Raw genomic sequence first — 23,546 nt, forward strand, 5'->3', positions numbered from 1 at the left:
AGCCTAATATTTCGTCCTATGGAGTCCATTCATTCGCATTCGGTGATCGACACCTCTTGACTGGCAAGACGGCTGCGAGCGGAAACCCAAACAGTGAAAGTGAGTTGTTCAAAAACTTTCTTTTTAGTAAACTCTGTGTACACAAACAATGTTCTCAATGCTCGAGTTCATGTGTAGAGACCCAGGCGATACTTCGAGCAAAGTTTCATGATGTGTCGAGCCTTCTTAGTGTTGTAAAAATATCGATTTTGATGCGCTCAAAGTTATGTCCCTAGTACTCCCATTCACCGGCCATTGACCACAAAACGAAATCACGGTCAATCTCAAAAACAGCTCGTTTGTCGTAATTATGCTTTTAGATATAAGTTTGTCTCGTTTACAGTAAAAAAAAAACAGCCCAGGTTGCATTTTGGCAATAGTTATCCTTTAAGACCCTAAATCATATGAACTTGTAGAAAATGGGCATCCGATGACTCCTTAGAATTGCATAGTAGAATTATGTTTTTTTTTAAACATAACAGAACAGTGTTACAATAATTAAGTTGTTTCTGTGTTACAAAAACAAACCAAAACTTTAAGTAATTTCATGCAAATTTTACATTTAAAAATGCTATTATTTTGTTAGTCCAGGTGCTGATTTTGTGGGGTAAAAGTTTGTACTCAACACAAGTGAATTATTCTCGTTTTCTGAAAAAAAAAAAAAACATTTAACATATATTATAAATAAATTAGCATTTATTAATTTAACAGATGTGCTATAGCATTTAAATACATTTTTTTCCATAAATAAATTGTTGTGGATAATTACACATTTATAAGTTATTGAATTACTTTTTAACTGTAATTACATCATTGCATTATATGTATTATATGTACGTTGCTTTTTATAAAAATATAACAAATGTTTGATCAGGGACCCGATCGATTTACTATTCCAGTCTCCATAGGAACCCATTCAAATAGCGTCCATCTGTTTTTAATGTAGCTAACGTCCGGAGCTTCGTGTCATCTACACACTCATTAAAGTGAAGCACTGACAAATGACGGTCATTGTGACATTGCTAAGTGAAGGCGCTATGGAGCCATGTGCTATTTAAAAACATTTTTATAGGTTTAACGTTAGATTATTAGTTCGGAATATATGCTAATTTGATTAGAAACAATGTAGAGCAGAAATGCAAAGCATTCTTTCAGTTAAGAGTCGGGCTCAGGAAAAATGTCTTTACTGTTGCCGGGGGTTAAAGAGACCCCAAGAACATAATATTTCTCCCCTGAAATACTAATACAGAACCAGAACCCAACCACAAAAACTGTATTTTACCCCCTGGAATGCAACTTTTGGGCTAGGTCTGAGTAGTAATTGGTCAGGGTTTTTTGTGAAAACCTGGCAACCCTGGTGCCAATCACTTTATGATTGAAATACGTCTCCAAACATAATAAAAGTTTATTCAGTTCTTATACCATTAATATTTAACTTGTTTAATTTGTAGTGAACTTTATAAGTCTGAGCGTATTTATTTATTTATTTTAATGACTCTTTGCACTTGCTAAACTGTCTATATACAGTAATACATGACCACTTCACTATATTGTGCAGACACATTATTTTTCCAGTAATGAATTAGATATGCATGCAAAATTATCACAAATAATAAACAGAAAGAAAGAGAACATAACTTGCAAGCTGTGCATACACTGATGTAGTGATGCAACCTATATTGCAGAACTTGTGTTGCACAACCTGTAAAGTCATCTGAATGTTTAAGGGCAGGACATTCGGAGCTTTGAAGATGTTGCATTTGTTAAAAGAGTTGAAGAAGCTGTTTTGTCATGTCTGTGTACGACATGAGAGCATTTAAAAAGCACATTTTGTTTTCAAGTGGTGTAGCAGTGAGTTTTCTTCTCTCACTAACTTATTCATGTATTCTAAGGACTCTAACGCCTTCATTTGCTATGAACAACGGTAAAATGTCAACTCTACAATATACAGGTAAGACAAATGCTTTTCGCTACTCTTACTTGTGTAATCACCCAAAACCACAGTAAATGAAAAATAAGATGAGAATAGCATACCGATATATTACTCTTGCTATTGCTGCACTTTTAATTTGTACTGTGCAGAGTACACTCTCTAAAAATAAAGGTGCTTCATGATGCCATAGTAAAACCTTTTTGTCTAAATGGAGAACCTTTAATGTCTGAAGAACCTTTCTGTTTCACAAACAGTTCTTTGTGGCAAGAAACAAGAAATGGTTCATTAAAGAACCTTTGACTGAATGGTTCTTTGTGGGACCACAAATAGTTCTTTTATTGCATCGCTTGAAGAACCTTTTAAAGCATCTTTATTTTCAAGAGTGAACTGTATGCTAAATTATGTGTAGAATAGAATACCCATGACCTACTATAAAGTCAAGTCAATCATCTTTATTTCTATGCTGCTTAATACAGATTGTTTCAAAGCAGATTTACAGGGGTAAACCAGAAAATAATGATTCAGTGATGCACACAGAATTCAATTCTGCTGTAAAGCAGCTCTAAAAAGACAATACACTATTCAGTTGAGATCAGTTCATTTACTCAACAAATGTTTATGCTTAGAATGGATATCTTACTACTTGTTTTCTAGATTTAAATTTTCACATATGCTGTACCCGACATATGCATTGAACTCTGGAAATATGCTCTATTGTTGGCACACGACCTCATCATATCAACAAACACTAACTTATTATAAGTACACTTTAGCATACTTTTAAAAAGATTTCTTGTAATGGAAATAATATACTTAAAAATACATTAGAGTGCTTTTTGTTGAACAGTTTAGAACTTTGATACATCTTCAATAATGTAATTTCATAATTACTTCTTATTGTGCACTAAATGAACAGACAAGCATTTACGATAAACCAAAATATGTGACCCTGGACCACAAAACCAATTACAATGGTCATTTTTTTAAAACTGAGATTTATACATTATCTGAAATCTGAATAAAAATCATATTATTTGTATGTTAGGATAGGACAATGTTTGGTTGAGGTACAAGTATTTTAAAATGTTGTAACCAAACATGGCTTTGGACCCAAAAGCAGAACACAGACTGAAAATGCAAATGAAGGTAATTTATTGTCAAAAGTCAAACAACACAATCCAGATCTCATTTGCTGTTGAAGCTTGTTGGCTGAGGTGAGCGGTTAACTAAACAGACCAGAAAGGTGTTGGTAAAGCAGAAGCAGCAGTTTATTTGTCAGGTGTGGCAGGTAGAATGCAGGATGATTGCAAGTGGAGTGAGGTCATTGGCAGACTAAATGATCTGGCAGAGAATGACTGAAGAACCAAGGTTTAAATAATGGAGGCAGATGAGTTGATTGGCAATAGGTGATTTACATTCAGCAATCAGCCACAGAGGAGTTCTCAGCCATGCCCCAGGATACACCAACTCACAAACACATAAGCACAAACACACAAAATAGAGAGAAAGAAAGAAACACATTCAGAAATATATCTGCAAGCAGCAATTACGGGGCCAAGCACACCAAAGGGAAAATGAGGAGCTAAGCGTGGCATGTAGCACCAGACCAACTGCAACGATGAGTAAAGGAAGCAATTTTAAGATGATTTTAGTCAAAATGACAGAAAAGTAATGCAGAACTGCTAGTAAAATGATTTAATGGCTTATCACTTTTGACCAACATGTGGCACTGTCATCAAATCAATGTGGTGTGTTTAGTGTGAGTTGACAAAGGCACATACAAAGTTTGGTGTCATTACGTAAATCCTTTGCAGAGAAAAAGCCTCAGAGTCATTTTGGCATCAAGCCTAAAATTTGTAGCAGCGCTGTACGAAAACGGTTTTATCTATCAACATGAAATTCATAACTTTTTGACAGCACATTCTGAAGTCAAGTCAAGATTATTTATACAGCGCTTTTTACAATACAAGTTGTGTCAAAGCAACCTTACAGTATTAAAATAATAAAGTAAAAATGTCAATAATAATGCAAGAGTTCCATTGCAACAAAGTCAAATTGGGGAGGACTCATCTGGTTCCCATGGCCTTGTGCCGGTGGCCGTTTAGGGTAGGAGTTCTTTCTTGATGATCTGTCTCTGGGGCTCATCTAGTTGACACGGTATCCTCTGACATTCGGCTGTAGGTGTTGATCCACCATCTGCTCTTGGTTTGGACTGGATCCGGGGAACTGCAGTGACCATCTGATCTGGATACGGACTGGATCTGGTGGCTATGGTGACCTGGGAATAAGAAACAAACAGACTAATATTAATGTAGATGCAAGAGTTCCAAGTTGCCACAAAATCAGATTGGAGAGGACTCATCTGGTTTTCGCTGTCTTGCGTCGATGGCCGTCTAGGTGATGAGATCTTCACTGATGATCTGTCTCTGATGTGGTCTCTGCTGACATTCAGGGCTGAAGAGGATATCTCTGGGTGCTGATGAGCACGGACTAGATCCGGGAGACTGCAGTGACCGTCTGATCTGGATACAGGTGGCTACAGTGACCTCGGAATAAGAAGGAAAGATACTAATATTAGCGTAGATGCCATTCTTCTTCTGATGCAATGAGTACATCAGGTGTTATAGGAAGTGTCCCTGGTTCCAGTTGACCTAAATAATGCAGCCTAACAATCCTTTAACGGATTTGGATTATGAAATGTATTAAGTGTAGGCCAGGTTAAAGAGATGGGTCTTTAATCTAGATTTAAACTGACAGAGTGTGTCTGCCTCCCGAGCAGTGTTAGGTAGATTGTTCCAGAGTTTGGGCGCTAAATGTGAAAAAGATCTGCCGCCCGCAGTTGATTTTGATATTCTAGGTACTATCAAACTGCCGGAATTTTGAGAACGCAGCGGACGTGAGGGACTATAATATGATAAGAGAAGATGATCTCTGAGTCAATTTTGGTGAAAATCTGGCCAACGGTCTAGGAAAAGTTTGAAAAAGTAGGTTTTCAACATAAATCAGTATGGTGAACAGGAAGTTCAGCCAACTATGGTATAATTGGTATCTATGTTGTCAGCATGACACCAGGAATAATTGGAGACCAGTTTCATTACAATAGGCTAATGCAATCTACAGTTATTAGCGTTTTTGGAAATGTCATATTTAATAGTTAATGAATGGTTTATTACACTGGACCAATAGGTGGCACTGTTACCAAATTGCTGTAGTGTGATCAGTGTGAGGTGACAATGCCACATACAAAATTTGGTGCAAATATAGCCATTTTTCCACTGTCGGGCCGAACCTTCTTCGTTCTTAGAACGGTCGGGTACGGTTCCAGTTATGTTTCCACCTGAGCCTGGTACGGCTGAGCCAGGCTGGTAAAATGCGCGTACATGACGTCGCCACTCTGTTGCCTGGCTACCAGTTTCTCTATGGCTAAGCGGAAGCGCAGTAAACAAATATGGTAAATATAAATATAAATGGTCTGTGGATGAAACATTTGCTCTAATTGATATTTGGGCGGAAAGAAAAAATCAACAACAGCTGGAAGGTGCAAAGAGAAACGGAAAAGTTTTAAAAAAATATAACGCAGTGTGAAAAAATAAAAAAACTCAAACATACATATCGCGTCCAAAAGGACAATAACAGGAGAAGCGGAGCTGCCTACTCTTGTGTTACCAAGGCAACGACTGACGCATTTGTATTTACATTCCAAAGAGTTCCGTTATCTGCACAACAGTGGAAAATCAAACCGTATCCGTGCTGACTGGCCCGGATCGGCACGGAACAGAACGGTTAAGCATTGAGAACGGTTCGGCCCGATAGTGGAAAAGCGGCTTATGTCTAAGTTTTGCAGAGATACAGCCTAAGCATCAGTTTGGCGTCTTTCCAGCAAATTCATATATCGACACGAAATTCATAAATTTTTGTCAGCATGGCCTGAAGATGATCTGAGTCAAATTTGGTGAAAATCACACCAACAGTCTAGGAGGAGTTCAAAAAATAAAGTTTTCAACATGAACCAAAATGGCGGACAGGAAGTTCATCCAATTATGACATAATTGGTATCAGTCGCTGCATCCGAAATCGCATACTTCCCTACTATATAGAATGCGAAAAACAGTATGTGAGGCGAGTAGTATGTCCGAATTCATAGTATTCGAAATAGAGTAGGCGAGAAGTACCCGGATGACCTACTGCTTCCGCCCGAATTCTGCAGTACGCATACCATGGACACTTCAGGCTCGAGGACAGGAGTCGACATATTTGAAAAATGGCAGAAAGTGGAGACGCGGAGGATGTAGTATGTCCGAATTCCTTTCACACTACCCATATTCATACATATATACATATATAGAACATACTTTTTTAACGGTCGAGAAGTATGTTCAAATTTAAATGTAGTACCCAGGGCTGGATTTAGCCAGCCCTAGTAGGGTGGGGGGGAGGGGGCGAGTGTGGGTGAGCTTCTCTAATCATCTATGCAAAGAAAACTATACTAACTATGCTGTCATCATCAGTCCACCTATCCATATCTCTATCTTCTCCTTTGATCCATTTGATTTGTCTTATAGGTTTTATGTTTGATGCTCTACCCTCTGCATTCACCTGGGCTTGGGACTGGCACAAATAGGACACTGGCTTGTGCCCTTTTGAGGCTGCATTTATGTTTTTTTTTTTTTTTTTTTTTTTTTTTACTTTTTAAATGTGTCTGTCTGTCTGTCTGTCTGTCTATCTATCTATCCTTTTTTTTTCGTCTTTTATTTTATTTATATATTTTTTTATTTCTTTTTTGTGTATTTTTTTGTTGTTTATGGTGTTCAAGCATATGTCTACATCATCTGCAGCGGCCACTGGACTGGGAACGGTGGGGGCAGCGGGGGCTGTGGTGCTTGTGCAGCTAGAAAAACTTGTACTGGTACTGGAGCGGGCACAATGGTTAGAGTTTGTGGCGAGTCCACAAGCAGTACCACCCGATGAGCCTAGTAATGATTCTGTCTCCACTGCTGCTAAATCCGTAGCACTGCTGCTGGCAGCTCCGCTGCTACTGCTAGTTTTAGCTTTAGCAACCAGAAATCTGCGCATTGTCGACTCGTTACTTGATTCACTTCAACAAATTGTAAATGAGTGAGGAGAAAGAGAGAGAGAGAGAAGAGAGATTATAGTAATCAAATAATTCCGGTGAGAGACCGCGAAAGAAAAGTTACTTAGAATGATGTCTGAGTTTTGAACTCTGCCGTGCCGTGACTGTGAGCGAGTGAGACGAGCAAAGACGAGTAGCCACTCCCTCCCTACGCATCAATCATACGCCAATCAGTAGCTAGTTTGAAAGCGAGCAGAGAGTGCTCTGACCATTTTACATTAAATTTTTATGAATTTCAGAGTTTTGCATGCCTTCACGTTTGGGGGGGGGCAGTCACAGCATTTAGGGGGGCATTGCCCCACCTTGCCCATGCCTATGTCCGGGCCCGGTAGTACCTACTGAAGCAGTAAGCGATTTTGGATGCAGCAGATGTTCTCGGCATGACCCAAGGAATATTTTGAGATCAGTTTTATTACAATAAGCCATTTTTATCAGAAGTTATTAGCATTTTTCAAAGCATATCTCTATAACTTCTGACCACAAGGTGGCGCTGCCACCAAACTTTTTGAGTACTGTCAGGGCATGGTGCCGAAGACACATACCGAGTTTCGTAATGATTTGTCAATGCATTCGTAAAATAGAGCATTTTATGACAAAATTCAAAATGGCAGACGCCCAAAATGGCTGACATGGGAAAATATGGTTCGAATCAGCATGTTCCTCAAAATCCAACGAGACCAGTTTCGTGATTTTTGGCCAAACCATTGAGAAGTTATAAGCAAAAATAGCCATTTTCGTGGCTTTTCGTGGAATTTGTTCGCGTATTATTCGAGAACGTTTTGACAGAAAATCTTGAATTCCATGTTTTTTTGCCAGCATGGTCTGAAGATGATCTGAGTGATTTGGTGAAAATCAGACAAACCGTCTAGGACGAGTTCGAAAAAGTAGGTTTTTCAAACAATTAAAAATAGAAAAAAACAACCTTACGATTTTTTAATTTTGGTGTTCATTCCAGTCGGCATGAGTCAAGGATTCATAGAAAAAAAAATTTGATTTTGTGCCTTTCAGTTCAAAAGTTATTAGCAAAAAGAAAGTGAAATTTTGGACAAGTGGTGGCGCTAGAGAGTTTGAGGAAGAGACTCCAAATTGGCTATGGTGACATTTCAAACTGTCCTCTATCAGTGTGCCAAATTTCACAACTTTCCCGCAAGCAGTTCTATGGGCTGCCATAGACTCAAGAGGGGAAGAAGAAAAATAATAATAAGAACGCAAACGGATACAATAGGTGCCATCGCACCTTCGGTGCTTGGCCCCTAAATACAAATCCTGACATAAAAACTGGAATCTGATGGTGCAAAAAATATTATTAATATTAATAATATTGAAAAAATCTCTAAGCCAGATATATTTACAGTATATAAAAAAGTTCTAAGCCAGATATATTTACAGTAGTAAATTTACAAAATTGCTTCATGGAACATGATCTTTGCTTAATATATCCTAATGATTTTTTACATAAAAGAAAAATCAATAATTTTGACCCATGCATTGTATTTTTGGCTATTCCTTCAAATATAACTGTGCTTATGCTTATGTGCTTAAAACTTTTTTTTTTTTTTTTTTTTTTGTGGTCCAGGATTACATATACTGTAATATTATTTGCACTGACACAAAATACATACCAATAAGTACATATCATTGCAGTTTCCAACAAACATAAAATTAATAAACAGCGAGCACTTGTAATCATTTTTATATGCAAGCCTGGTCTCATTGTTTTTACGTACGTAAGAATTAATACGTAACATTTAGAGGCACAAAACATACTTTTTTGTAAATTTTTATTGATGCAAAATGTACAATTTAGACATATTTAAAATTTAAAACGTACAAATAGCTACGTATTTTTTAGCTAAAAACAATCAAATATTTATGTTTCTTTCACTTTATTAAGATATTCATTTCAATGCTTTTTTATCATTTTATTAATATGTAATTTATGTTTTTAGCCCCTTAACCTACCCCCAAACCTGAACCTACCCATTTTAGCAAATATAAAAGGATACAAAACGTAACTAACCAAAATGTTCAGGGATATTACCATTTTAGTAACAATATAGCATAAAAATATTTTTATCACAGTAATAAAGAAAAGTGCAATCACAATCATTTATTTATCGCAAAGCTGTCAACAGCCGAACCAAAAAGTAATCCAAATAATGATGCTCTTGTAGCCGCAGTCCTCTCTGGCAGAATACAGTAGGTTTGTTTGAGGTGAAGAACAGAATTTAAGTTGTTGATCACTAAAAATATTATCCAGATTACATCCTGATCCACTCCGTGAAGGCGCCCGCGCATCATTCAACACATCTCACCAGAAACACGCATATTGTTATCTATGATGAATGCTGGTGAATGCTTTTGTGGCCCACCCCTGCAAACGAAGTTAATATTGCATATGTTTCGCTTTCGAGACGTAACAAGCTTGCTCTGTAGCTCAGAAGGCATTTTTACGCAACATTCGCTTTTGTTCATATACTATCAGGTAGGTTTAGGCAAAGTCTCTTTAAAGGAACACTCCACTTTTTTTGGAAATAGGCTCATTCTCCAACTCCCCCCAAGTTAATAAGTTGAGTTTTAACGTTTTGAAATCCATTCAGCCGTTCTCCTGTTCTGGCGATATCACTTTTAGCATAGCTTAGCATAGATCATTGAATCCTATTAGACCAATAGCATCGCGTTCAAAAATGACCAACAAGTTTCGATATTTGTCCTATTTAAAACTTGACTCTTCTGTAATTATATTGTGTACTAAAACCAGCGGAAAATGCAAAGCTGCGATTTTTACTCCCATTCCGGCGTAATATTCAAGGAAGTTTGCTGCCGTAATATGGCTGAAGCAGGCGGAGTAATATCACCCAGCGCCTGAAATTAGTTCCCAGCTAGGTTAGCATTTCTACAAGTGCTGTGTGATATTACTGCGCCTGCTGCGTCCATATTACGGCAGCAAACTTCCTTGACTATTACGACGGAATGAGAGTGCAGTCCCTAATCTTATTCAGCCTAGAAAATCGCAGCTTTGCATTTTCCACCGGTCTTAGTACACGATATAACTACAGAAGAGTCAAGTTTTAAATAGGACAAATATCGAAACTCGTTGGTCATTTTTGAATGCGATGCTATTGGTCTAATCGGATTTAATGATCTATGCTAAAGTTGATATCTCCAGAACAGGAGAACGGCTGAATGGATTTCAAATCTTTGAAACGCCTCTCGGGCATGCAAGTGCAGCTCCTATCTCTTTGAATGGGGAAACATCAAATTCTCCAAAACTGTTCACCAAGCTGATGATTAGATTTCATATTTGAAATCACCAAAGAAATCCAACAAGAACTGGCTCAAAATTATGGTTCCTTGTTCTCCAATATCATTAAAAAAATGCTTATTTTTCAGGCTAGATGAGCAGCTGATTGCATGTCTTAAAGCGCTGATTGTTTCTATAGCAACCAGGGTTTTAACGGCAGCTGCCGTGATGCACCAACTTTACTAATCAACGACTGGCTCTTTCATTAAAAGGCGGGACTTTGCAGCCATAATGAGCGTTGTATTTTTCCCCATTTAAAACTACACGAGTGACGTCTTGGGTATTCTATAGTCTTTGGTTTAGGTGTTATGGGTAATTAGTTACAGTGCAACTCAATTGACATTTCAAGTCAGAACACATAACACGCATCACATAAAACGTATCATATGTACCACATCAAATATGTCCTGAAGCATACATGGTGGTACATATTTTGCATCTTGCAAAAAAGTTTGGTCTTTTTTCATTGTGTTTTGTCTTATAATTTCCAGTCAGGTAGGTGAAATATTAGGCTGATGTCCAAATTCAGTGGTTCTCAACTCCTCAAGTTCTCAAGTCCTGGAGACCTTCGACTGTCACAGTTATTGCAGGTTGAGGAGTAGAGATGATGAGGCAGAACTGGAGTAATATAAACACAGATATTTAATGAAAATAAAGTAAAACATAGAGCAAAGTAAACAGAAGTAACGTTAACGACGGACACAGGGGTGTGAACTGACACAGACTTAAATACACAGAAAACAGGGCGTGGTTACAAATGAGATAACAGGATAACGAGTGGGAAATACAAATATGTATTATTTGTTTTTCCCCCAAAGGCGTGTCTCGCGCCTAAAACATCCATAGGGGAGGGAGGGTGGGTGCCCTGGAGACCGCTAGGCAGGGACACAGGGGGACACAGGGGCGGTTTCCAGGACGGATCAGGGACAGAACAGTCCATGAGGCCATGGCCAGGTTAACAGTCCAGGAGCCCATGGGGGATCTGGGAGCTCAGGAAACCATGGCCGGGTAAACAGTCCAGGAGGCCATGGCGGATCTGGGGGTTCAGGAAGCCATGGCCGGGTAAACAGTCCAGGAGGCCATGGCGGATCTGGAGGCTCAGGAAGCCATGGCCGAGCAAACAGTCCATGAGGCCCCTTGGGCAATATCGTCTCTGGAGGCCGTGCTGGAGGAGGCACCAGCTCTGGAGGAGGCGCCGGCTCTGGAGTGCACGCTGGATGAGGCGCCGGCACTGGACGGCACTCAGGGCGAACGGGCTCTGGACGGCGCTCGGGGCGAGCGGGCTCTAGAGGACTGGACGACCCCAGCGGAGACTCTGGAGAGCTGGGCGTCTCCAGCGGAGACTCTGGATGAGCAGGCTCTGGGAGAGTGGTCACTGGAGGGCGCTCTGGCGGCGCGGTCACTGGAGGGCGCTTTGGCGGCACAGTCACTGGAGGGCGCTCTGGCGGCACTGTCACTGGAGGGCGCTCTGGCAGCACTGTCACTGGAGGGCACTCTGGGAGGCTGGGCGGAACCAGTGGAGATTCTGGGAGGCTGGGCGGAACCAGCGGAGGCTCTGGGAGGCTGGGCGGAACCAGCGGAGGCTCTGGGAGGCTGGGCGGAACCAGCGGAGGCTCTGGGCGCTCGGGCAAGACGTGATTAGGCCTTGAAGGAACGACTGTGATTTGACTTGACGTGGCAGGAACAGCTGTGGCTTGACCTGGCGTGACAGGAAAGCTGTGACTTGACTTGGCCTTGAAGGAACAGCTGTGACTTAACTTGGCGTGGCAGAGACAGCTGTGACTTGACTTGGCGTGGCAGGAACAGCTATGACTTGACTTGGCCTTGAAGGAACAGCTGTGACTTGACTTGGCGTGGCAGAGACAGCTGTGACTTGACTTGGTGTGGCAGGAACAGCTGTGACTTGACTTGGCCTTGAACGAACAGCTGTGATTTGACTTGGCGTGGCAGGAACAGCTGTGACTTGACTTGGCGTGGCTGGAACAGCTGTAACTTGACTTGGCGTGGCAGGAACAGCTGTGACTTGACTTGATTCAGGTGTTACAACTGTGTCTTGACTAGATTCAGGAGGGACTGCTGTGTCTTGATTTGACTTAGGAGGTGCTGCTTGACTTGACTCAGGAGGTGCTGATCGATTTGACTCAGGAGGTGCTGCTCGACTTGACTGTGCAGGAACTGCAGCTGTGACATGACTGGACTGTGTAGGAACTGCAGCTGTGACATGACTGGACTGTGTAGGAACTGCAGCTGTGACGTGACTTGACTGAGCAGGAACAGCAGCTGTTACGTGACTAGACTGTGCAGGAACAACAGTTGTGACTGGACTTGACCTTGCTGGAACTGCTGCGACTTGTCTTGACTCAGGATGTGCTGCTGTGTATTGGCCAGCCTTAGGGCATGAAGCCGAGTCTTGTCTTGACTCAGGATGTGTAACTGTCTCTTGACTTGCCTCAGGAAGTGAAGCTGTGTCTTGACTTGAATCAGGAAGTGAAGCTGTGATGAAACCTGACCTTGTAGGAACAACAGCTGTAATGTAACTTGACTTGGCAGAGACAGCGGCTAGAGCATGACTTGACTTGGCAGAGACAGCGGCTTGAGCGTGACTTGACCTGGCAGGAGCAGCGGCTTGAGCGTGACTTGACTTGGCTGGAGCAGTGGCTTGAGCGTGACTTGACTGAGCAGGAACTGCAGCTGGTAGGGCGGCCGTGATGGTAGCAGACTCTGACTTGGCGGTAGCCATCTTGGGTGCAGACTCCGACTTGGTGGCAGCCATCTTGTGTGCAGATTCTGACTTGGCAGCATCCATCTTGGGTGTGGACTCTGACTTGGTGACCACCTTGGCCGGGGACTCAGGCTTGGCGGCCATCTTGGCCGGAGACTCAGGCTTGGCGGCCATCTTGGCCGGGAGCTCAGGAATGGCGGCCATCTTGGCTGGGGATTCAGGATCGGCGGCCATCTTGGCCAGGGATTCAGGCTTGGCGGCCATCTTGGCTGGGAACTCAGGAACGGTGGCCATTTTGGCCAGGGATTCAGGCTTGACGGCCATCTTGGCCGGGAACACAGGAACGGAGGCCATCTTGCGTGCAGACTCTGGTGTGGCAGCCATCTTACGTGCAGACTCTGGCATGGCAGCCATCTTGCGTGCAGACTCTGGCGTAGCAGCCATCTTGCGTGTAGACTCTGGCGTGGCCGTTGGTGGGCTTGGAACACGGAGAGGAAGCCGGAGGGCGTGAGCACAGAGAGGAAGCCGGCAGGCTTGAGAGCTGGGCAGCGACCGTCAGACTAGAGCGCAAGGAGGAGGCCGGCCGCATCGGGCTGAGGACAGAGGCGGAGCTTTGGAGGATGACTGGAGATTTGGGACTGGGCTGGCGGTGCGAACCGTTGGCACGGTATGTGGGGGGTCCCGGCTTATGGCAGGCCGGTGCGATGTGCTGTGTTTGCGAGGGGACTGGAAGATGAGACTGAAATGTATTTGGAATTTCTTCCACTTCAAAATCAGACCCATTTAAAAACAGAATGAGATTGACCAGCTCGATCAAGGGGAATTTACAGGCTGGAAGATCGCAGCGGATAATCTCATCATCCAGTCCCAAAACAAACACAGCACCAAGTGAAGCATCGGGCCAGCCTACCAGATGTGAAAGCTCGAGGAACTCCTCCACATATCGCTCCAACAATCGACCGCCTTGCCGCAGTCCCCTCGGTGCTGCCTCAGCCCGACTCATCTTTTGTCTTGGTCCGTCGTTCTGTCACAGTTATTGCAGGTTGAGGAGTAGAGATGCTGAGGCAGAACCGGAGTGATATAAACACAGATATTTAATGAAAATAAAGTAAAACATAGAGCAAAGTAAACAGAAGTAACGTTAACGACGGACACTGGGGTGTGAACTGACACAGACAAAAATACACAGAAAACAGGGCGTGGTTACAAACGAGATAACAGGATACAAGGGGGAAATACAAATATGGGCAAGACTAAACCAACTAATGCAAAACCAAAAGGGGGAGACAAAGACTAAACCATTTTACACTAGAAACAGAGGGGGGAAAACACTGGGAAGACAAGACAGAACAGGACAAAATATTGACATCTACTCTGCACATTTTGCACGTCTCCCTTATTTAACACACCCGATTGAAATCATTAGCAGTAGACTTGTTTGTATCTTTACTACCTATTAACTTTAGTTTGTCAAAATATTGTGTCCTTTTCTGCTTACTAAGTCCTATTCTATATGATTTAGCAGCTTCCACAATTTTTTTTCCATAGTTTAGACAGCATGATGTATGTTTACTGTACAATCCATGCTGTTGTTTAGATCTGAGTATCACCGATATGACCATATATCCGTGTAACTGATCGTGACATACAGTTGCGATCAAAATTATTCAACCCCCTTGACCTGCAAGACATTTTGCTGCAGAGAACAAAATTTTGTGAAAACAATTCAACAAAGGCATCAGTACACTATTAGAGAAAGTTTATTCATACACATTTGAGTAATTTTGAGAATGTAAGTTGATGACTAATGAAAGAAAAATAAATTGTCTCTAAATGTTCATGTTCAAAATTATTCAACCCCCAAAAGTAAAATCTGGTGCAGAATCTTTTATTCTTTAAAACTAGCAATAAACACTGCTAGGAAGTGTTTAGAAGCTTCTGTCACCTCTCTACTGCAATCTTGGCCCATTCCTCGTCTGAAAAAGCTTTTAGACCACTGATAATATTTAGTTTCACATTGCTACTGCTTTCTTCAAATTCAACTAAATATTTTCAATGAGAATTAAATCTGGAGACTGAACAGGCCACTCAAGAACATTCTATGACTGATCCCTGAACCAAGCTTAAGTAGATTTGGATGTGTTCTTTGGGATGACTGTCCTGCAGGAAAGACAATTGATTAATAGCTTCAGCCTTTGCACCAAAGGCATCACAATTCTTGTAAAAATGCCCTGATACTTCAAAGAATCCAGGATGTCCTTCATACAGTCATGTTTTCCACTTCCTGCTAAAGTAAAACAACCCCATAACAGGACTGATCCACCTCAATGTTTGACGATGGAGATGGTGTTCTTCTGCTTACAAGTTTTGCCTTTTTTGCACCAGACATACCGCTGATCCATGGGTCCAAAAAGTTCCAGTTTGGTCACATCACTCCAAAAAACATTCTTCCAGAGCTCCACAGGTCTATCCAGATCAATTTTAGGATGTTCAAGTCGGTCTTTTTGTTCTTCTTGGTCAAGAATGGTATTCGCCAAGATGCCACAACATGAAGGCCATATTTGTCTAGTGTTCATCTTGTGCTCTGCATTGAAATGTTTTTCCTCCTTTCGTTGGGTCATCTTGCAAGTATTTGGCTGTACATTGCAGGTTTTTCTCAGTTGCTCTGATCAAACATTTTATGATATTGTGTTTTTTTGTTCAACACCCTCAAAGGTTTTCTGGTACAACACACTTTAAACTAAAGAATAATGCTGCCAGCTGTGTCTCTAGGAACTTTTAAATGTCTTGAAAATCTTCATACAGCCTTAGACTTTATAATATAATAAAACTATTTCTTCTCTATAGCTTTTGTGAGAGCTCTGTTGACTTTACTATATTTGCTACTCAACTTCAGCACATGCATGTACTAACTGTATGTATGTGTAACAGCTCAAGCTCATTCTGTTTTTAAATAGTGTTTCTAAAGGCTTTATTGTGTTTTAAGACAATTTTGTTCCCCACCATAAAAATAACTGACTAAAAAACAGCAATGTTGAACAGGGGTTGAATAATTTTGAACATGAACATTTAGAGCCAATTTATTTTTCTTTCATTAGTCATCAACTTACATTCTCAAAATTACTCAAATGTGTATGAATAAACTTTCTCTAATAGTGTACTGATGCCTTTGTGGAATTGTTTTCACAAAATTTTGTTCTCTGCAGCAAAATGTCTTGCAGGTCAAGGGGGTTGAATAATTTTGATCGCAACTGTAAGTGCAAACCCTCTATACACGGAGTATGTGTGATCGTAAATCTTGAAAGTGAAAGTAAAAAGCGAGTGGGCATTCAAAAGCTATTTCAATGCCCCACTTATTAAAGGAGTAGATCACTTTCAGAACAAAAATGTACAGATAGTGTACTCACCCCCTTGTCATCCAAGATGTTCATGTCTTTCTTTCTTCAGTCGTAAGGAAATTGTTTTTTGAGTAAAACATTTCAGGATGTTCTCTCCATATAATGGACTTCTATGGTGCCCTTGAGTTTGAACTTATAAAATACTGTTTAAATGCAGCTTCAAAGGGCTCTAAATTATCCCAGCCACACAAAGAAGAGTCTTGTCTAGCAAAACGATGGGTTATTTTCTAAAAAAGATACAATTTATATACTACATCTTGGATGAAAAGGGGGTGAGTACATTATCTGTTTTTTTTTTGTTGTTGTTGTTGTTGTTTTGTTTTGTTTTTTTGTTATGAAAGTGAACTACTCCTTTAATAACAGCTGCCTAATGCTTGCAATGTATACAGTTTCATTTATCATCCCTATATGGTACATAAGCCAATTCTCAACATGCTGTAGCCATTGATTGGCAGTCTTCTGATTTTTCTAAGCTAAATTCTAATATTCTTGCAGTGGAGAACAGAAGAGCTGCGCTGGATCTTAGGCAGAAGGTCAGAGTGTTATGCTGGGTAATGACAAGGCCCCAACACCTGATGACCAGAACCCAATATGTTCGTGCCACATGGGGAAAACGCTGCAACATCATTCTGTACATGAGCTCGGAGGAGTCAGATTTCCCCACGATAGGGCTCAACGTATCAGAAGGACGCAGTCAGCTCTACTGGAAGACCATACGGGCCTTCCAGCACATTCACACGCACCATCTGAATGATGCTGATTGGTTTCTCAAAGCTGACGATGACACGTTTGTTGTCATTGAGAATCTGCGCTATAGTCTGTCCAAGCACAACACAGAGGAGCCACTGTATTTTGGACGCAGGTTCACACCATTCGTCACACAGGGCTACATGAGCGGAGGAGCTGGTTATGTCCTCAGTAAGGAAGCTTTGAGGAGATTCGTGAAGGGGTTTGCTGATGGACTTTGCACACATGACACGGAAAATGAGGACATTGGATTGGGAAAATGCATGGAGACAATGAAAGTTCAGATGGGTGATTCAAGGGATGTGTTGGGGAGACAAACCTTTCATCCTTACCCTCCAGATTATTACCTGCCACGACAGATACCCAGACCACGACCCTGGTACCTCCTCTATGAGCATTACCACCCCGTTGAGGTAAGCATGAGATGTTTGATGTTAGATGTTAAATTACTTTTACCCAGACTTTTGCATTGATTTGCTAGTCTGCAGATTTTGTGCAGTCAGACTTGACAGATTCATCAGAACATTAGATTAGTGCATGATGCCCACAAACTTCACCCAGAAATCCAAATTAGTTGAAAATATACTCACCCTTAGTTCATCCAAGGTGTAGAAGAGTTTGTTCTTCATGAAAACAGATTTGTAGCATTGCATCACTTGCTCACCAATGGATCCTCTGTAGTGAATGGGTGCCGTCAGAATGTCGGAACGTCATGATAAAAACATCACAATAATCTACAAGTAATCCATACCACTCCAGTTCATCAATTAACATCTTGTAAAGTAAAAATCTGCATATTTGCAAGAAAGAAGTCCATCACATAAATGTTTTAAAATTCAAGCCATAGCTTCCAGTGGAAAGCAAGTTCTCTGTCCATAATAATGCTTCCTGAAAAGTCATCTCATCTGAATTAGGAGAGAAATATGCACTGATCAAGCACTGTTTACAAGTGAAACCAGTCTAAATCAGTGCTTAACTAATATGTCGCTGGATTTTGATGTTAGAGGACAAAAGTTGGATTTTTTCACTGGAGGAAGTTACCATGGATTATGGAGAAATAACAGCTTAAAATATTTTTTATTTTTAATAAACATGCAGATTTTCTTGAGAGTGAATATCAATAATTTAAAAAAAAAAGTTTAACTTTCGACTTTCTGTCACAAAGGGATAAATCTGAGGTCCTTAGCTACTTGGTGGCACTATAAGAGGATAGAAAATCATAAAAACATCCATAACTACACAACCATTTGTCAACGTCAAAAGTGGCAACAGTTGCATACCTCAAAAACATGCCATCCATAGGCCGATGAACTTTGAGCACCTATTAGACAAGGTTAACAGAGGCCAATTGGAATTAAACTGTGGTTTGTGAGAAATCTGAAAAAACTGGGGAGGGCGATATTGCATTTTTCAAGCTTGTAAATGATTGTCCAATTGGTGGTTTTTCACATATATGCATGATATTCATATGATATGATAGAAGAACTCATTCCAAACAACTTTGCCTCTAAAACCCTTGCTCTCAATCAAAACGTTAAATGATTGAAAAGATGTGAAAACCCTACTTTTGCAAACTATTCCCAGGTTTCTCGCTCAGTCTGGGAAAAACACTGTAGTACAATTCCATGGACTCTCTGGCTCAATAATTATGAAACTAAAAATTTTGAAATTTATCCTCTGGGAAGCTAGGTTCGTTTAGCAAAGAGACCTGTCCAAATATACCCAGAAGCCTGTAAAAAGTCAGAACTTCATGAAATCTGGTGATCACATAGAATATGTGATTCTAAACAAGCATGCAAAGTTTTAGGAAGATCAGACCAAAGCTGCTGCTGTAACAGTCATAAGAATCCCTGTCTAATCATCTGATATAAGGGTTAGGATCATGATATTTTCAGTATTACTACTATAGCACACTGTGAATGTATAAACACAGTTTGTTGTTTGCTTCGGGAGTCTGTGAGAGGCCATGTTTGGACCCGGAAAGGGTGACAAGTGACATTGGACTTAACAAGCGGGTACAGTAGATATGAGTTTTCCAAAGTAAGACATGTTCCTGGATCAACAGACTTTGTTGACCCTGAAAAAACAGCCCTGTCCAAGAGGTGAATGTGATTTTACCAAGTACAACATGTTCCTGGATCAACATCCTTGTTGCATCCCAGGAAGCAGAAAGTGTCATGTTTTTTACTTAAAACCCGAACACACCCTACTGAAACCAAAGCAATCAAATTTGTTTTGAAAACTGCATGATTGTTTAACAAGGATGTTGATCCAGGAAACATATCATGAGTGGTCTTTGGTTATTCTATAATCATCTCATCCAAAAATGTGTCAGTAGCATGAGACTATTCACACATGCTAATACTATAAACAGCTCATTGGCTCTCATCAAAATGTCGAATCTGTCAAAATATCTACAAATTCTTAAATCAAGAAGGATTTTCTACACAAGTAAAAATAATTTTATTGATTTTTTGCTTATCCCATTGGCAGGTTATTTTGCTTGTTTCAAGCAAAAACACACTTAATTTTGTCTTGTTTTTTCTAAAAATGATTGTTTTTAGAATAAATGACTGTATTTTCTTAAATGGTTAGTTTACCTAAAAATGTAAATTAGCCCATTGTTTACACCTCCTCAAGGTGTATATGACTTCCTTTTTTCAAACGAATGCAATCAGAGTTACATAAAAAATTGTTCTGGCTCCTTCAAGCTTTATAATGCAATGGGCGTATGTCTCTTTTCATCAAATGTATTATGGTTTGAATATGGATACTTTCCCCAAAACGTATCAGTTCGCTACAGGAGGCCTTTATTCACCCCCCGGTGCGTTGTGAGGCACTTTTTATTATGGATGGATGCACTTTATTGGGCTTTATTTATTGGACTGATAAAGAGAAACACCCGCAGATTGCATTATAAAGCTTGAATGAGCCAGAACAATTTTTAATATAATTCCGATTGTATTCATCTGAAAGAAGGAAGTTATAATCTTGAGGGTGAGTAAATAATGGGCTAATTTTCATTTTTGGGTGAACTAACCCTTTAAACTCCTTTAAACTCTTCTTCTCAGCTGGAATTTGATTGATTGATCTGTATATTAAATCCATTGTTCTTTTCTTGTGTTTTTAGGGTCCTGGATGCTGTTCAGATTTAGCCGTCTCTTTCCACTATATAGACGCAGTGCAAATGCACACTTTAGAGTACTACACCTATCGCTTACGCCCATATGGATATAAATACAGATTTAACCCATATAAAATGCTCAGATAATGGCTTCTAATGTAAGAACAAGACAGCATTTAAAATAGAATCTTTATAAGTGAAATGTACTAATGCATATATACATTACTTCACTGTACCATGAAATGTAAATCATGTTATATTTAATGCTCTATAATACATTAAAACAGGTTTACAAAGTTATAGACTAACAACTTTATTGTCCAAAAATTAATAACATCAGCTTTGGAAAGCCTGACCATAGACCAAATGTAAAAATACAAGTAAAGACAAGAAAAGCATTGGTTAATCCAAACCTTGTGTGTAGTGGAAAGGATCTCTGGATACTTGATTGTCATGTGTTTAAGACTTGAGTCATGTTTACTGCTAAAGAAATGTGAATAATGAAACATGGATAAAGATCTTAGAAATAATTAAATGGACAATATAATACAAATTTAACAAACAATACTGTCTATAATAGTTGTGCTGATATTGGTACACAGTGTTACTTCCTTTCTGTAAAGCAGTGACCTCCTGTTGCATATTGTATAGATACATTTAAGCCTAGTTTATGTGTATAATGTCATATTGAAGTATTTAAATACTTTGTGATACTTACATTTCAAGTTATTAAAGTAATCATGGATGTAGAGAGGCAGACATTTGTAGATCACATTTAAATTTTTCTTTATACAGGTTAATGGGGGAGGCACAGTTCAGTAGAATTATGGCTTCTTAACATTAGCTTTGGTTGTAAATAAAATAAATTGATATAAATTTAAAACAAAATAATAATAAAGGCATATTACTGAAGATTTACTTAAAATGTAATCACCCTCAGACCATGCAAGCTGAAAACGACTTTGTTTCTTCATGGGAAGAGATTGGAATAAATGTAGCATTACATCGCCTGCTCACAAAAGGATCCTCTGCAGTGAACGGGTGCCGTCAGAATGAGAGTCTTAACAGCTGATAAAAACATCACAATAATCCACAAGTAATCCACTCCAGTCCATCAATTCACAACTTGTTAAGTGGAAAGCTGCATTGTTTGTAAGAAAAATTATGAATCATTAAGATATGTTTAAGTTTGTCCCAGTGCTTCTTTCCATAATTTTGCAAATAAATAAAAAGTTGTCATGTCTGAATCAGGAGAGAAAACAGTTTTGGAACAGTCCAAAACACTTATAAACAAATATGTGAGATGATTTTAATGTAAGTTTTATTATATATTATGGACTCATATTTTGGCCAGAAGTCATGGTTTAAAGTTAAAATGTCTTGGAATTGTTTCTTACATACACACAGCTTTTTACTTCACTGATTGGTGTGAACTACTTGTGGATTGTTGAGATGTTTTTATCATCTGTTTGGACTCCCATTCTGACGGCACCCATTGACTGCAGAGGATTTCTTTGTGAGCAGGTGATGTGATGCTAAATTTAAAGAAAAACTCATCTACGTCTTGGATGGCCTTGGGGGTGAGTAAATGTTCAGCAAATGTTTGTTTTGGATGAACAACTTTTTTAAACAGAAGTTACAGTTAATAAATATTTACAATGGCGTATTTGTAGGGATGCAACAGCATTTCTATGGAAGGAATATTAAAAATAAAGAAATTCATAAAACATTCAGTGCGACTAAAAACGTGGTACTTTGAAGATCAATGTTATTCTCTAGAAAATGGTGCATCACTAGTCTAGCAAACGATATTTAAATATAAAATCAGATCTACAGTCAGTGTACTCATGAAAGACATGTACGACAATGAAAATGTATCTGCATAGTGCATGATTGCAAAGTCGACACAGTTTGATATGAATGTGCTGAATGCAGGCGTTAGTGTTATGTCTGCACGCAAGTGTTTTGACAAAGGTCTTCCGTCTCAAAGCGGTTGCTGTTGCCTTTGCAACCACCATACCAGAACTGTGCACATGCATTGGCCTCCGGGTCGTAGTACCACATCACCCTGTAATCCCGACACGGCCCAGGATCCAATCCCTGCCTACAGCCTATGGCTGAAAAACAACAATATGCATCAGAGGCACTTCAAAGTGAACTAAATAAGGTTTCAGTCAAGTTTAAATTTGAACACTCAAGATTAGGGATGCACGATATGAAAATTTTTTACCGATACCGATAGCCGATAATTAAGTCCTTCTTGTGGCCGATACCGATACAGATACATTCATATTTTTATATGATAATTTTGTGCACCCAGGAGAATACAAAATCTGAGATAAACTAATGAAATGTATATTACTGTATATATCTGGGTCTAACTATCATAGCAAACATCAGTCCTGACTCTTTAAAATTGTTTTTATTTTTTGTGTAAGGCACCACAATTCTAAATAAATAAAATGCTTTGACATTTGTCAACCTGGAAAAAATGAAAAGTGCATCATGGAGTAAAGTCAGATGTCCAAATGTCCGTTAAAGCTTCTTATTGATCATATTATGAATGTGTGCAGCAACCAAATCGTACAAGGCAGGGAATAAAACATCAGAATCGAGATAAAAATATCAACTTTTCAGAATGTTGCAAGCCCACGCAGGTCATATGACATGAACCAAACAATCAGCTTCACCCGTTCCCTTAATAACATTGAAAGCACTGCCAAGGTGGAGAAACAGCTTATCATAGCTGTACAGGAATAACCATTTATAAATAAATTTAATAACAGAGCTACTGCAAGCGATTTTTAATGCTGAAAATCCATTTATCCTTTGCTGAAACTTCCGCGTCTTTATGGAGAGCGCAGGTCATGGTTGCTTAGCAACGGCAGACGCCACAGCAGAGCAGGCTACAGAACGGTTTGGAAAGAAAGAGAAAGCGGCCCGTCTAGCGTTTTCCACGTTTTTAGGCGCGACATGTGAACGGCCCCTAAAACAGATTCACCGTGATGACGACCTCTGAAGTGAGATTTGTTGTGTTAAAACTTGACGGCTTTTTTTTTACCTCCTCTCAGAATCCTTGCTAAACTTGTGTTGCAAATAGCAATAGCATCGTCCTCCTCTGCCACCGCGAAAAAGGCGAAGTCGATGA

The 23,546-nt window shown here is 39.8% G+C and overlaps 2 protein-coding genes across 2 annotated transcripts in view; one reads left to right on the forward strand and one right to left on the reverse strand.

The window, feature by feature from the left end:
* Window positions 1-1,787: 1,787 nt before the first annotated feature.
* c1galt1a (core 1 synthase, glycoprotein-N-acetylgalactosamine 3-beta-galactosyltransferase 1a) lies at window positions 1,788-20,698 on the forward strand. The gene is made up of 3 exons (XM_073821585.1): window positions 1,788-1,990; window positions 17,023-17,687; window positions 20,405-20,698. The coding sequence occupies exons 1-3, from the start codon at window positions 1,831-1,833 to the stop codon at window positions 20,543-20,545; spliced, it is 966 nt and encodes a 321-aa protein (XP_073677686.1). The 5' UTR covers window positions 1,788-1,830; the 3' UTR covers window positions 20,546-20,698.
* The window catches only part of col28a1a (collagen, type XXVIII, alpha 1a), a 35,720-nt gene continuing 32,810 nt past the window's right edge, over window positions 20,637-23,546 (reverse strand). The window contains exon 35 of the mRNA XM_073821593.1: window positions 20,637-22,515. Coding sequence (XP_073677694.1) covers window positions 22,343-22,515 — 173 coding nt within the window. The 3' untranslated portion in view covers window positions 20,637-22,342. The remainder of the gene's footprint in view (window positions 22,516-23,546) is intronic.

The sequence above is a fragment of the Garra rufa genome, chromosome 17 (genome assembly GCF_049309525.1).
Source record: "Garra rufa chromosome 17, GarRuf1.0, whole genome shotgun sequence".
In the NCBI taxonomy this organism is placed as follows: Eukaryota; Metazoa; Chordata; class Actinopteri; order Cypriniformes; family Cyprinidae; genus Garra; species Garra rufa.